Here is a 16,109-nt window from a genome sequence, read left to right on the forward strand (position 1 = left end):
GAAGAAATTTATTATTCATTTGTTTTCTTAATTCAATTGCAAAAAGAAAAAAGGGGGAAAAAGTGTTTGATTTAAAAGACAGTAACCCCAAGAACTCTCCTACCAAATTCGATTTGGCAGTCTTTTTGCATGATTAACATAATTTCAGAAGGGGCTATGTTTAATGGGAAAAGATAAAGCAGAGTGCAAAAACTGATATGCAGAAAAAAAGATGTTTTTCCTGAGACTCTCTGCCAACTGTTACTTCTGAAGCCTTTCTTGCCCCTTGGCCAAGCATTAAGACGGCTGCTTAGTTCCACTTCTGACCACTAAGTGGCACCAGAGCTTTGAGTTAGTTAAGAAATAGAACACCTGTTTTAACTTGTCTTTAGGTAGGTGATTCGCTGTAAACCTTTAATTAATACCTCCTAAAAATAATTCATTTATTTTTATTTATTTTTTAATTTTTATTGAATCAAAAAACATAATTCATTTATTTTTATTAATGATCTAGAATTTGGTGCCTTTTTGCCATTTAGTTTTTCTAATGGTCTGTGCTATGGAGAAGAGCAGATTTTAAAATGTATGCAAATCATTCTTTAGCCTCTTGTCCACTACTGTGATCTAGTCAGCTGTAGATTTAGCAGCTTTCCTTTGTGCCACAGCACCTGCCAGCAACATCAGGGGCACACCTGGACTTCATATTTTCAGACTCTTCTGCAAGCTGAAATGGATCTGTGATTATATCCTGTCAAAAAGCAAACCAAAATGAAAGGACAAGTTAAAGGTGTTTTGATGTGCCCAAATACCAATGTTCTTGTTTGATTTAGGTTGATTTACATAGAAGGGAGATAAATTTTATAATTCCATGGGTTCCTGGGAGTAGCATCAGTCATTCTGCTACAAAGGCACTCTATTCCTGAAACTTCTAACCAACTTATTACTAATATCAAAGTAAAGTTCATTTAAAGCTTCTTAAAGATGGTACTTATTGGGCCAGAAGAGTTGAATTTGCTCAGTTGATTTTGTTTTGTGGGATTCCTATTTGCATGTGCTCTTTAACCCTATGGAACTAAGATACTGAAATATTAAAACTTCTTCCCTTTCCTTACTCTAATCCCCAGAAATGTGTGCAAGACAAGAAAGTAAATCCCAGATACAGGGCCATCATTAGCAATTGCTAATGTTCAGATGTTGAGATTGCCAGCAATAGCCAGCCAGATCGCAGAGCACAGTAAGTGAAGTTTTCAAAAGACAAGACTGCAGTCTGTTTTTCCTCCTTTCACTTCCAAATGAGATACCTCCAACAGTAGCACTAGAGGGGCCAAACAAAAATCAAGCACAAAGATAGGAAATCAACATGAATTTAAAGAATAATAACTAATTCATTAAATTTATACTCATAGTATTTAATGCTGGTCACTGCAAATAAGAAGAATTTACAGGACAGGCGCAGAGTCTACCCTCATGAAAATGATGGACTTGTGGACCATTCCAATTACTGAAGTAACCTACTGGTGGCCTGACCATTCGGGACCTCAGTTTCCACCTTTCTATAAGGAAGAGGTCTGCCTGGATCTGGGCTCTGTCAAATGCAGACTAGCATCTTGCAGGAGATCTGCAGGCCTGGAAGAAGGGCAGCTGGGCTGGTTGTTGCTGCCAGGCCTTCACATCTACTGTATTCCCTCCTCTCAGTGTTCTGGAACTCCTTCTTGGAAAAGTTAGCCTCTCCTCTTTTTCACCCAGAAAAATGACTTTCCAGACCCTTCTTCTTCCCACTCAATGTCCTGTCTACCAGTGGGAGACAGTAATATCAATATCATTTTCAAATGCATGCTCCTAGCACTAAAAGATCTCAAGACCAGGGCTGTTCCATGGCTCACTAGGGAGAGTGTGGTGCTGATAACACCAAGGCTGTGAATTCGGATCCCAGTATAGGGATGGCTGTTTAGCTCACTTGGGTGAGCGTGGTGCTGACAACACCAAGTCAAGGGTTAAGATCTCCTTATTGATATCTTTAAAAAAAAAAACAAAAAAACTCAAGACCTGAGGGAAATAAAAGGTGGGATGTCTGGATAAACAGTCCTTTCAACATCCTGTGATTCTGTGAAAAGTATAAATACGGAGAGGCTGTGCAGCATGGTTAAGAGTGTCAGCTCCAGAATCAGACATGGGTTCAAATTCACCACTTTTTGGCTGTGTGACCTTGGATTAGTAAATTAATCTTTCTGAGCCTCTCAGTTTCTTCATCTGTAAAATGAGGATAAAAAGGGTTTTTGTGAGGACTAAATGACATGGTCCCTTGAACATACTAACTGTTCAATAAAAGTTAGTTCCTCTATATTATTGCTATTGTTGTTAGTGCCATTGCCACCATTACTATTAATGAAAGCAAGACAGTCCATAGCACAAATTCTATTTGCATCATTTCAGATGCTGCAGTGTTTTAATAACAATTTTCTTAGTAGCAAAATACACTTTGCCTGTCAGGATTAGAAAGAAGAAAAGAAAAAGCAGCAGAAGGGCTCTCAAAAACAATCTTCACCTTTCATTACTCTATTGAGGCAAATACTGACGGAAAACATAAGTACATGCAGTTCCTGCTGGCCACCTGCCTGTACTGTCCTTACTTTACAGTTTATCTAAAAGTCTTCTGGGGGCTGGCTGGTTAGTTCAGTTGGTTAGAATGCAGTGTTTTAACACCAAGGTCAAGTGTTTGGATCCCCCTACCAGCCAGCTGCCAAGGAAAAAAAGAAAAAAAACCTCCATAAAAAAGATAAGAATGTCCTCTCCCAAGAGCACAAGGCTAGACTCCTAGGTCACACAGCTCTTTTAAATTTTTAATCTTCCTTCAGTGTCATCTGTTCCCATTTCAAAAACTTGGAACTGGATCTAAATTGGCACATCTGCAGGCTGAAGGAAATTAGGTAGAATAGAAAGGAAACTGTATGTTGGGATGAACAAGTTCAAATATGTAAAATTTTACAATTCATATCTGAGGTCAAGAACCCTCCTCTGCGTGTGCTGCATGCATGCTAGGAGGGAAAACCAGGAGAGAGACACCAGGAGAAAATAGTCTTCTGCAGAAGCCACTCCTTTAGCCACGTTTTTTACAGCCAGAGGACACTGGAAATGTTATGGTTGGAGGAAAGACTTTTTTTCTCTGACATCGTTTATAACCAGTATTTAGGAAATCAGACTACAGCATAATTAGAATAATAAAAACATTTTAAAATAAACATTGATACTGACAAGCAAGGTTTTGTTATCAGTGAACTCCCCAGAGTTCCAAACTACCAATTTCACATTTGTGAAATGTTTAATGAACTGAATAGTCAAAAGTCAAATCTCTCTAGTTTCCCCCCAAAATTCAAATCTTTCTAGCTTCTTAGAAAAACAGAAGAGTGACAATAGCAGAGTGCACAAGAATTTAATAAACCAAAGAAAGGAAATCATTCTTCAGATCTACAAGTGGCTTCTATACTTAGCTTGGGCTAGATTCATGCTGGTAATACTCACTCCAGGATTTTAGCTCCACGATTCTTATCTTTTGGGTTCAGCTAACCTTCCCCAACTACAAATTTACCATTTTTGAGTGATCTCTAAATAAGCTTTACTCTTAAAGACTGCTTACAAGGTAACAGAAGAAGGAGAAAAAGGCACAAGAGTTACTTGTATATCAATGTACACTCAATGTGTCCAAAATTACTACAAAAAACAAGCAATAGAAAGCAAAAATTCATGGAGAAAAATTACAGAATTCCTGAGACCAGGAGAAAGGGTGTGTGGGAGAATCATAAAAGAATCCTGCAAAGAATCCTGGTCAGAATTCAAATACTTAAAGCACAGTCCCAAGAGACCAAGAATCTTAATAAGTACAAATCCGTAATTATAACTGCTTCTCTTTCCTGGGTATGTATTATGTGCCAGGCATTGGGTTAAGCATTTCACACATATCATTTCATTTGATCCTCACAACCTGAGGAAAGAAAGTGATTATTACCTCCCCATTACACACAAGGAAACTAATGTTTAGGGAGGTTAGATAACTTGCCCAAGATCACACTTAAGTGGCAAAGCCAGGATCTGAACTTAGTCTGTCTGACTCCAAGGCCTGTGTACTTAAACCCCACACTATGCCACCATCCTACCACAGCAACATCAGTATTTTATTTCCTTGGGCTTCCAACATTTAATGCCTTGAGGTGCATCACTGTTATGACCTTGGAGAATGTCGGGAGAAGTTCTATCAGCCAAGAGTCTTGAAATCCATCACTAAGCCTGTTCTAAACATTATAATATTATAAATTAGTGAATTAATTAAAAATAATTAGAATAGCATGAACAGGGGAAATATAAAAATATATGAGAGAGAAAGGAAAAGAATGCTAGTATCTGTCATAACTACCCATCTGCCTTGTTCACAGGGTAGTTGTGAGAGATTACGTAAGACAGATTGTGATAAAATGCTTTAGAAAATACTATTCCAATATTTCAGTTACTAATATAATTCTAAATATGAATCTAAAATAGTTTAGAAAATAATCATTTTAGAAGATAGTGGAATATTGGCCCAAATATACTTTTAAGAAATTAGGATATGATGAAAGTTACCATTTCAAAACAGTGGAGAAATGATTATTTAATAAATGAAATAGGAAAACTTGAACTAGTTAGTATTTGGAAAAAAAGTCACACTCATACCTCAATATTTATGCTAAAATAAATTCCAGGTGGATTAAAAATTTAAGTGTGAAAAACAAAGACATAAAAGTACTAGAAGAAGAATGTTATACAGCCTTAAAAAGAAAGGAAATTCTGACACATGCTACAACATGGATGAACCTTAAGGACATTAAGCTAAGTGAAATAAGTCAGTCATAAACAGATAAACACTGTATGATTCCACTTGTGTGAGGTGCTTAGAGCAGTCAAATTCATAGAGTCAGAAAGTAGAATGGTGGCTTCCAGGGGCTGCGGGGGAGGGGAGAATGGGGAGTTTTTTTTTAATGAATACAGAGTGTCAGTTTCACAAGATGAAAAGATTTATGGAGATGGATGGTGGTGATGGTTGTATAACATTATAAATGTATTTAATACCATTGAACTGTACACTTAAAAATGTTTAAGATGGGGCCAGCCTGGTGGCGCACTGGAGAGTGCGCTATAGAGTCAGAAAGTAGAATGGTGGCTTCCAGGGGCTGCGGGGGAGGGGAGAATGGGGAGTTATTTTTTTAATGAATACAGAGTATCAGTTTCACAAGATGAAAAGATTTATGGAGATGGATGGTGGTGATGGTTGTATAACATTATAAATGTATTTAATACCACTGAACTGTACACTTAAAAATGTTTAAGATGGGGCCGGCCCGGTGGCGCACTGGAGAGTGTGCTGCTTGGGAGCGCGGCGGTGCTCCCGCCAAGGGTTTGGATCCCATGTGGAGACTGGTTCCCGCTCACTGGCTGAGCGTGGTGCGGGCACAACATCGAGGATTGCGATCCCATTGCCGGTCCCCGGTACGGGCGCGACACCGAGGGTTGTGATCCCGTTTCCGGTCAGTAAAAAAAAAAAGACAAAAAGGAAAAAAAAAATGGTTAAGATGGTAAATTTTATGTTATGTGTATTTTACCACAATAAAAAAATAATTAAAAAATTTAAAAACTACTAAAAGCACCTTTATGACCTTGGTCTTGGCAATGGATTCTTAGATATGACACCAAAAGCACAAGCAATCAAAGAAAAAATAGATAAATAGGACTTCATCAAATTAAAACCTTTTGTGCATCAAAGGACACTATCAGAGTGAAAAGACAGCCCACAGAATGGGAAAAAATTTTATAAATCATATATCTGATAAGGGTCTAATGTCAAGAATATACGAAGAACTCCTACAACACAACAACAAAAAGAAAACCAACCCAATTTAAAAATGGACAAAGGACTTGTATAGACATTTTTTCAAAGAGGATATACAAATGGCCAATAAACACATGGAGAAATGTTCAGCATCACTAATCATTACAGTAATGCAAATCAAGACTACAGAGAGATACCACCTGACACCCACTAGGATGGCTACTGTCAAAAAACCAGAAAATAAGTATTGGAAAGGATAAAGGGAGATCAGAACATTTATATATTGCTGACAGGAATGTAAAATGGTATAGCTTCTATGGAAAACAGATTGGTGGTCCTTCAAAAAAGTTAAACGTAGAATTACCATAAGACCCAACAATTCTACTCCTAGGTATAGACCCAAAAGAACTGAAAATAGGTACTCGAACAAGTATACATATATGCATATTCACAGCAGCACTATTCACAATAGCCAAAAAGTAGAACAATGTCCATCAACTGGTGAATGGATAAATAAAATATGGTATATCCACACAATGGAATATTATTCAGCCATAAAAAGAATTACAGATACAATACGGATAAACCTTGAAAACATGTTAAGTGAAAGAAGCCAGACATATAGTGTATGACACCTCTTATATGAAATGTCTGGAATAGGAAAATCCATGGAGACAGAAATCAGATTAGTCATTGCCAGGTACTAGCAAGAAGGAGGATTGGGGAATGATTGCTTAATGGGTATGAGGTTTCTTTTTGAGATTATGAAAATGCGCTGTAACTAGATAGTGGTGATAGTTGCACAATCTTGTGAATACACTAAAAGCCACTGAACCATACACTTTAAAGTGGCTAAAATGGCGAATTTTATGTTATGTGAATTTTATCTCAATTTTTAAAAGTACAAAGAAGAAAATATAGGTCAATTAATAACATTCACATAGGGTAGGTCTTTCCAATCATAACATCAAAAGCAGAAACCATAAAGGAAATACCTATATAAAAAATGAAAACATCTATTGGGGGGAAAAGGAATTCAAAAGATAAATGACATACTGAGAAAAAATACTTGTAACATGAAAGAATCTCTTATAGAGCAATTTTTAAAAAGGCTAATATACACTGTAATAGAAAATGGTTAAAGGCATTATATAGGAAGTCCACATAGGTGAAATATAAATGGTCGATAAATATACCAAAAAGTTCAAAATATACAAAATAAAACAACAAATTATTTTCTGCCTATCAGACAAGCAAAGATTTTTTTAATACTACCCGATATTAGTAGAGTGCAAGGAAAAGGTATCAGGTAGGCATGTAGACTGGTACAATCTTTCTGAAGAGCAATATGAATATCTGTATTAAAAGACTTAAAAATATGTGTGTATAATTTGCATAACTTTTTTATTTTTTTTATTTTTTGACATACTGAGAAAAAATACTTGTAACATGAAAGAATCTCTTATAGAGCAATTTTTAAAAAGGCTAATATACACTGTAATAGAAAATGGTTAAAGGCATTATATAGGAAGTCCACATAGGTGAAATATAAATGGTCGATAAATATACCAAAAAGTTCAAAATATACAAAATAAAACAACAAATTATTTTCTGCCTATCAGACAAGCAAAGATTTTTTTAATACTACCCGATATTAGTAGAGTGCAAGGAAAAGGTATCAGGTAGGCATGTAGACTGGTACAATCTTTCTGAAGAGCAATATGAATATCTGTATTAAAAGACTTAAAAATATGTGTGTATAATTTGCATAACTTTTTTAAAGGTAGCTCTTAACCTTTTTGTATCTGGACCCCTTTGAGAACCTGATGAAAATAATACATCCTCCCCTGAGAAAATATACATACACACAAATGATTTTTTTTTTCTTTTTGGCTGATTAGTACAGGGATCAAACCCTGGAACTTGGTGTTATCAGCACCACACTCTAACCAACTGCTAATTGGCCAGTCCCACACATAAAATTTTAAAGGGTTGGTGGATTCCCTGAAGTCCATTCATGGATGTATCAAGTTAGGAATATATGACTTACTGTCAGGATTGAAAAGTGAAGTTATGAAATTAATTCAAATCATTTTATAGATACCCATTTTAGAGATAAAAATATGCTAGAAATAAATTGTGGTGGCCAACTGCAAAGAATAATGACTTGTTTCTTGCTTTAGTAGTAGGCTGTGGCAAGCATGATGATTTTTGAAAAAATGGTTCTCTGTTTGAGGTAAGGAAAGCCAAACAAACCTTTGATTCTAAAGTAGAACAGCCTCCAGATGTTGGCAACTTCTCTCCAGCTGGTCTGATCAGAAAGTCTTGGGCAAATTGTGAATTCTTTAGGATAGCTGCTGTTTCTTCATCCACTTCAACAGCTTCACCTTTCTAAAGGGTAGCATAAAAAACACATATTAAGAGATGCCCCTTTAGTCTCAATAAAAGAAAAATGCCCAGATGTTTTACTAATGAGTGGCATTTCAAGATAAAAGACCATACCTTCCAACATGGTATTCTCTCATGTTCAGATCCTGCAGCTAGTTTCATGTTTATTTCCAGATGGAAGTGACCAGTGTTATAATCAGCTTTTCTTTGGTGATAGCACTAAAAAGGGATACTCGTTCCTCCAGTGGCTAGTCTCTACTTAGAGACAGATGTAGAAAACTGTTCTCTGAGCTTTACCTTATTCATCACAAAAATGATGGCTTTGTCAGCACCACGCTCACCCAGTGAGCCAACCGGCCATCCCTATATGGGATCCGAACCTGTGGCCTTGGTGTTATCAGCACCACACTCTCCCGAGTGAGCCACGGGCCGGCCCTTCAAAAATGACGGCTTTGGACAAAAGATAAGTTGGCGAGGATGTGGAGAAAAGGGGGACCCTTGTACACTGCTGGTGGGAATGTAAATTAGTATAGCCACTATGGAGAAAAGAATGGAGGTTCCTGAAAAAATTAAAAATAGAACTACCATAAGATCCAAAAATCCCACTGCTGGGTATATATCCAAGAGATATGAAATCAGTATGTCGAGGTATCTGCAGTCCCGTGTTCACTGCAGCATTATTCACAATAATCAAGATATGGAATCAGATGAAAGGATAAAGAAAATATAGTATATATAAACAACGGAATACTGTTCAGCCTTAAAAAAGAAAGAAATCCTGTCATATGCAACGACATGGATGAACATGAATGATATCATGTTAAGTGAAATAAGCCATGCACAGAAAGACAAATACCTCATGATCTCATTCATTTGTGGAATCTAAAAAAGTTGAACTCATAGCAGCAGAGAGTAGAATGGTAGTTACCATGGGCTGGGGGTCGGGGTTGGGGGATTGGGGAGATGCTGGTCAAAGCACACAAAATTTCAGTTAGGAGTCATAAGTTCAAGAGATATACTGTACAACATGGGGACTGTAGTTAACAATGTATTGTACACTAGAAAAATTGCTAAAAGAGTAAATTTTAAGTGTTCTCACCACAAATAAATAGTAAGTAGCTGAGATAATGCATATGTTGATTAGCTTGATTTAGCCATTCCACAATGTATGCATATGACAAAACATCATATTGTATACCATTAGTACATACAATTTTTATTTGTCAACTCAAAAAATAAATAATGGGGGAAAAATTACCGGCTTTGGACTAGAGGTTTTTAAAGTGCACTTCTGTGAGTCCCAGGATGTAAAGGGCCCATGCCTTGGAGTGAACACAGGAGATTCTGGGCTACCCAACCCTGCTTCTATTAGAAAAGCTCATATATTGGGGTTATGGAAAGCAATCCCTGACATACAGAAAGTACTGATGTTTTAAATTAAATTTTGCTTAAAAAAATTATTCTATTTAAAAACTTTTTTTTTTTTTTTTGGAAACCACTAGACCAGATGGATGGTTCTAAGGTCCTTAACTCTGATTCTGTGAATCTACTGTGGAAGGAAGTACGGCAAGGAATGGCACATCGGTGAAAAAGCACAAAGGAGAGTATTTAAGAAATTTGATGATGCTACTTGGACCAAAAAAATCAGAAGGAAACACTAATTCTTTCCACCTTTGGAACAAATAATGACTGTATTTTCTGTTTACTAAAATCTCTGTATGTACCATTTTTTGCTATATTATTGCTAATCCTTACAGAAATTCTATATTATTGCTAATCCTTATAGAAATTATTACTAATCCTTGTAGAAATTCTGCAAAGTAGGTATTATTATCCCTCCTTTTACAGTGCAGCAAACTGCAACTCAAAGAATTTTGGTGACTCATTCAAGTTTTTACCAAGTGATAAATAACAGAGACAGAATTTAAACCCAGGTATCTGATTCCAAAGCCTGTACATTTCCATTTGCAGAAAACAAATCCTACTATACAAAGAGCAGTAGAAACACCAATTAGTGTCACCATTAAACGCTAAAATTCCTTAATTCCATGACACAATTAAACAGTTGAAGAATCACTATGCAGCACTGCTGGTCTTTTCATCACACTTCTCTATAGCTCCATTAATCCAATGTCTGAATGAGGCTTCTCATAAAAAAAGTTCTTAGGTGTGATAATGGTATTGTGGTTGTGTAGGAGAATATTTTAGAATATTTTATTCTTAGGAGATGCATGCTGAAATATTTATTTGTTTATCTATGTATTTATTTATTTATTTGTAAGTTCTGTAAAGTTTATTGGGAACCAAATGTGAAGATCAACCTGGGAGACACCGTGGACAAAATCATAAAAGTGCTCCTGCATGCTGAAATATTTAAGGGTGAAACCTCATGATGTCTGCAACTTACTTTCAGTGGTTCAGCAAATAAAGAAATAAGCACACAAACACACACAAATTTACACACACACACAAACCACCAGAAAAGTGAGAAGCAATTCAAGGTCAAGAAAAAAATACCTGGAGCAAGGGCAACAGTAGAAAGAATGCCAGAAGTCCTGGAAATTTTTATTTACCTTAAATGTGAAATTTGTATCAAATATTAGTTCTTTTTCATGTCCTGTGATTCCCCCGTTGTAAATAACTTGGCATCTTTTGGCTGGTCCTGTCTTACGGTGTTTGAAGAGACGAAAGTTGCAGAAACAAAACGACAGTCACCTAAAAACAGAATTTATTCATAGTTTATCTCCAGCACTCCAACAGCTATTGGTTTGCTCAGGAGATGAGGAGCAAACATATTATAAACATGATTTTCTTCTTTGCATGTTTATCTTTCTGGGCATTTCACTGTATTTACTGAATGACTTCAAAGTGCTTTAGCAATATTTTTGGCAGGTTACTCTTATACAGGAGACAAGATGGGTATTCCCAGATGATACAAAGTCTCCCTCAATGAGATTCACTCAGAAGACACTTCCTAATCACAGAATTTGAACCATTCAGGTTGCAGTTATAATAGTCCCTGCTGTTGTTTCTTACCAATAATTCTTTCTAGTTCCTTGTTTTGAATTGTAATGAGATTGGCAGTGACCAAACATGGAAGACAGAACCCAATTTTTTGGGCAAGGATGGCAAGATCCTTCCAGTACAAAGCACCACCCAGACATTCACCTAAAAAAAAAAAAAAATCACAGACCAACCAATACTTAATACAGTATTAAGAGTTACTCTTCTGTATAATGATTGGGACATGGTATTAGTTAAACCATAGTTCCTAGAAATAAAAGCTAACCTGAACATCCCCCCACGGTCTAGAAAGTAGTGGTTAAAATGGGGTATGCAGGGCTAGCCAGTTAGTTCACTAGATTACAGCATGGTGCTGATAACACCAAGGTCAAGGGTTCAGATCCCCTTAATGGCCAGCTTTTGTCAAAAACAAAAACAAACCAAAAAAAAAAAAAAAAAAACCTGGGTATGCTAGCTTATGTTCTCTGGGAACCATTCTTCAGGATACTCACTAATGTAATTGTTCTATCTAGCTGTGATCATAATATTCATCCATGTATTAGGTCACATTCTGAAAAGTACTGTTATGTGAATAAAATAGAAAAGAGAAATTATAAAATTGCCTTTAACTCCAGATAAATCTCATAGTGATCAGCTACCAGAACAATAACTACACTAATGTTCATAAGGCATTTTAGAGTTTTTCCCAGGTATAAAGATGTTCATAGAAGTTTTATTTATTACATTAATAAATTGGAAACAACCTAAATGATCACCAACAGAGAAATGGTTAAAGTATGGTACAGCTGTACAACACAGCTGTATAATACAAACATTTTTTAATGGTTTTACAAATCTTTAGACTTAGGAAATATGCTAAATAAACAAAATCAAAATGCTAAATTCTATATACAGTTGCTCCCAATTTTATTACGCACACACAGAAAAAACAACAAGAAGAATATATACTAAAATGTTAAAACGGTTAGCACTGGGTTAAATGATTTAAAGTAATTCTTTTGAGTGTGTGTATTTTCCAACTTTTTAACAATATCCATTTATATTGTAAATAAGAAAAAAGTTAACAATTTATATTAAAAGTAAGAACTTTTGGTTTCATAGTCAGACTGACCACAAGCATGCATGTATCTTCTCACCCTCCAGAGACCCCATTAAAATGACAATAAAGGAATAAACACAATAATAAGAAGAACATAAGGGGATTAAAGTGCATCAGCTCTAGAACAGTTGCTCATTTCCACACTACAATTTTCAAAGTATTTTTCACATTAATGATCCCATTTAATCTTCATAACAGCCCTATAAAGAAGATTGTATTATTATTTACATTTTACAGTTTGGAAAAGAATGACTGGAAGAAATCAATTAAATTGTCCAAGATCACATCACTTTTGAGTGGCAGAGGAAGAATCCTGGCATAATCCCATGTGATCCCACATCACTTAGCCTCATACTGGCTATTAGCAGAATGGAGCTCTGCACATGAACAAGCATCTGCCTTAAAACAAAACAACGCAAAAACACCTACCCCATAAAATTTTGTTTGTCCTGATTTCTTCTGGCAATTCAAGGCTAGCATAGACGTCACTGAAATATAGCTCCCCACCATGCTGAAACAGAGCCATATTAGTCCAAACAAGGTTAAAGATTACACTGGTCCCAGATAACAAAGAAAGGGATGAGGGAACAAGATCAATTTAAAAAACCATCAAAAGGTTCTGAGCTCACCCTTTGTGAGCCTAGTGCTCTTGCTGGTCTTTTGTGCTCACCAGTTTATGGTTCAGTTTAAAGTAAGTCCTCTCTTTGGCTAGTGTGTTTTGCTGCCAGTGGGCTACAAGCAGAGTGCCCTATCTAGCAAGTAATAAAATCTCTTTCCAAGGGTATCTCTCTCCTAAATAAAGATACTTAAGTTACCTAAATGTTTAGCCAATCTGAACCAAATGCAGCCCCGTGGTGGTGTATCTCTTACCAAATCATATCCCGTATCCCTTTAAAATTATATAACTTGTTGTAGTGTTGCTATTTACTTTTAGAACACCACATTATATATTTAAGATATTGACCTTAAAATCTAAGGCAAATGAGTGATCAAGAATTTAAGATTTTATTTAGCTAATTTCAAAAGCCTGGAGGTCTAGATTCTACAATAATGTCTACCTTTTATAAGTACATCTTGGTAAAGACAGTGACCTGGTCTTTAAAATGGCATACTAACAAAGACATTATTAAAGCATTTCTACATAGATATTTTTATTTGAGCTCTACAACAACCCTGTTAAGCAAAAACTTCAGAATCTTGTATAAATATAGATTTGATAATCAACATTTTTTAAAAACACACTACATTTTTCCTAAAATTTTCTTATTCCTAATGGAATATATTTCCCCTGAGCTATTCTGGATAGGTATACAAGATCCTATGGACATGTGGGACATTCTGCAGCTTGGGACATAAACTCCTTGCTACATGGGGTTTGCTTGAACAAATTCCTCATTCAATAACAAAATCTTTCAGGATAGATGGTAGAAGAGTCACAAAGGAAACAACTTTATCTCTAAAAGAATGCTTTCAAGAATTTTTTCCTCCGTGTTCTCCAAATCATCTCACCTGGTCTTCAGTCATATCTATTCTAGTGACATGTCCATTCTCACCAACCAGCTGACTAAGTGCATAGCAATCTCTGCCACTTCCACAACCCAGATCCAAAATCCAGCAGTTTGCTAGACACTCAGGGATGACCAGACCACAGCCATAGGAGAAAATACATATTTTTCTCTAGACACTAGAAGAGGTGGAACCACTAAAACTTATAAATCCTTCCTACTTCCACAACCCAGATCCAAAATCCAGCAGTTTGCTAGACACTCAGGGATGACCAGACCACTGCCATAGGAGAAAATACGTATTTTTCTCTAGACACTAGAAGAGGTGGAACCACTAAAACTTATAAATCCTTCTTCTTCCTTCCTCTCTCCCTCTTTTCCTTCCTTTTTCTACCATTCATTCATATTTCTACTTAGTTGTTTAGTCTCCTCCACTGAACTGGAAGCTCCATGTAAGGGGACTGTATCTGCTATACCACAGTATTGTTGGTCACTGTTCCAGGTGTTAAGACTTAAATAAGCCATCTAAAATATTCGTTGACTAAATATATTTTGGCATTAGCTGACCATCTAATTCAAGTACAGGACTGTGCTAGTTAGTGAGGAAGCAATGTAAGAAGATTTCTGTCCCTTAGGAGTATTTACTCTAATTGCAGAGGTAAAACATGAGCACAAAAAACATTTTATGTTTTTTTTGAAATTTTATATATTTTGACAGCTGGCTGGTCTGAGGAACTGAACCCTTGACCTTGATGTTACAAGTCTGTGCTCTAACCAACTGAGCTAACCAGCCAGCCCTATCTTATGATTTATTACCTGATTTATTGACAAACCAAGTGGCACAGGGAGTAAGTGCTGTAGCAGTTTGGGGAAGAGGGTGCTCAAGGATTAGAGAAGGCTTCATGCAGTAGGTAGGACATCAGTGAGGGTTTGGAAAGTAGAAAGGAGATGGAAGGCATTCCAAATTGATAACTGCTGGATGGGCAGGCAGTGCTGATGGCAGTGAGGAAGGGAAAGGTCAGAGGTGAAAGAAAGTGAGCCCAAGCCACCCGGGTACCCTTCAAGCTTTATTAAAGGAAAAGAATCTGCCAGGCTGTGCACAAAAAGACGGGCTGACCCCAAAATGAGGTCAGCACGAGGTGTGGGGGTGGTAGAGCTTATATAGGGCGCCAAGGGCTGGCTGATACCATCAAAGAGGGGCATTATACTAATGAGGAAACTATGCAAGCAGGGTGGAGAACTGCGCAGAAGCAAAAGGGTTTCTGTTTAAGTCAGGAGGCTTCTCCTAAAAGGATTTGGGGAGGGGTTTGGTGCTGGAGTGGAAGACAAGGCCAGCGGCTATTTTGTGCTTACTGTGTGCACAGTGGCACCGGTCACATCCAAGATCCATCAAGAGGGAGCCAAGGCTGGTTAGGAAGGGCCAAACTGTGGACAGTCTTGAATGTCAGGTGCAAGAGTGTGAATGTATCCTGTGAGTGAAGGGTAGGAATGGAGGGGTATCAGTGGAGCTTCTTAAGCAGAGTAATAACACGGTCGATGCTGAGCTTTAGGAATTTTACAATAAACAAGGCAAGCTGGATGGATTGGTGGGAATGAGTTAATCCCTTAGTGACCGGCATCGCTATCTGTTGGAAAAGATGCAGCCTGGGGTCTTCGTGGGGACAGCACAGGGCACTCTACCTCAAGGCTACTTCTTCGTGTACATTCCGCAGGGCCTCCTGGATGTGCTTGGGGACTGGCCTGGCTGCGGTGACACAGGCATTGGTCTGGAGGTCCGCTGAATTCTTCAGCACCTGTCCGTAGTAGATCTGACCCAGCGGCCAAAAGTGGGGTGAGGGATGGGGAGGAGAAAAAGCAGAAGCTGCGGCTTCGCGGCCAGGGCTCGGTCCCCACCCCACCCCCACCTATCCAGGCTTGGCCAACCTTTGCTTCCTGAAAAGCTCTAGGCCCAGAACCTGCCCCGCCCCAACCCGACCCCGGGGTCCCAGGGAGCGGGGGAAAAGGGAGCGGGGCGCGGGCAGAGTAATAACGTGACCTTCTACGTACCGTCTTCTACAGGCTCAGGGTTCCCACCCAGCCCAGGGTCCACCTTGGCCGTCCTAGACGCTCCCGCTCTCACCTGCACATCCCTCCAGATCTCCACGTCAAGCGGGGCGGCCACAGCCGGGAGGGGACAAGGTGGCTGAAATGGCGCGGGTGCGGAGGCACCGGCACGGGGTCGCGGGCGCGACGGGAGGGAGGGGGGCTGAGGGGCGGG

The 16,109-nt window shown here is 37.9% G+C and overlaps 1 protein-coding gene and 1 long non-coding RNA gene across 2 annotated transcripts; both read right to left on the bottom strand.

Moving 5' to 3' along the window:
• Positions 1-435: 435 nt before the first annotated feature.
• On the bottom strand, positions 436-12,921 carry AS3MT (arsenite methyltransferase). Its single transcript, XM_008579744.1, is given in 5 exon segments — positions 436-727; positions 8,093-8,227; positions 10,798-10,916; positions 10,919-10,939; positions 12,777-12,921. Coding segments are annotated over 5 exon segments (480 nt in total). The 5' UTR covers positions 12,874-12,921; the 3' UTR covers positions 436-619.
• A 2,291-nt stretch (positions 12,922-15,212) lies between these two features.
• Positions 15,213-16,002, bottom strand: LOC103596169. The gene is made up of 3 exons (XR_551027.1): positions 15,899-16,002; positions 15,533-15,660; positions 15,213-15,321 (listed from the first exon to the last, which is right to left on the bottom strand). It is a non-coding gene; the product is annotated as an uncharacterized LOC103596169 (long non-coding RNA).
• Positions 16,003-16,109: the final 107 nt, after the last annotated feature.

This window comes from Galeopterus variegatus, unplaced genomic scaffold, assembly GCF_000696425.1.
Source record: "Galeopterus variegatus unplaced genomic scaffold, G_variegatus-3.0.2 Scaffold1953, whole genome shotgun sequence".
In the NCBI taxonomy this organism is placed as follows: Eukaryota; Metazoa; Chordata; class Mammalia; order Dermoptera; family Cynocephalidae; genus Galeopterus; species Galeopterus variegatus.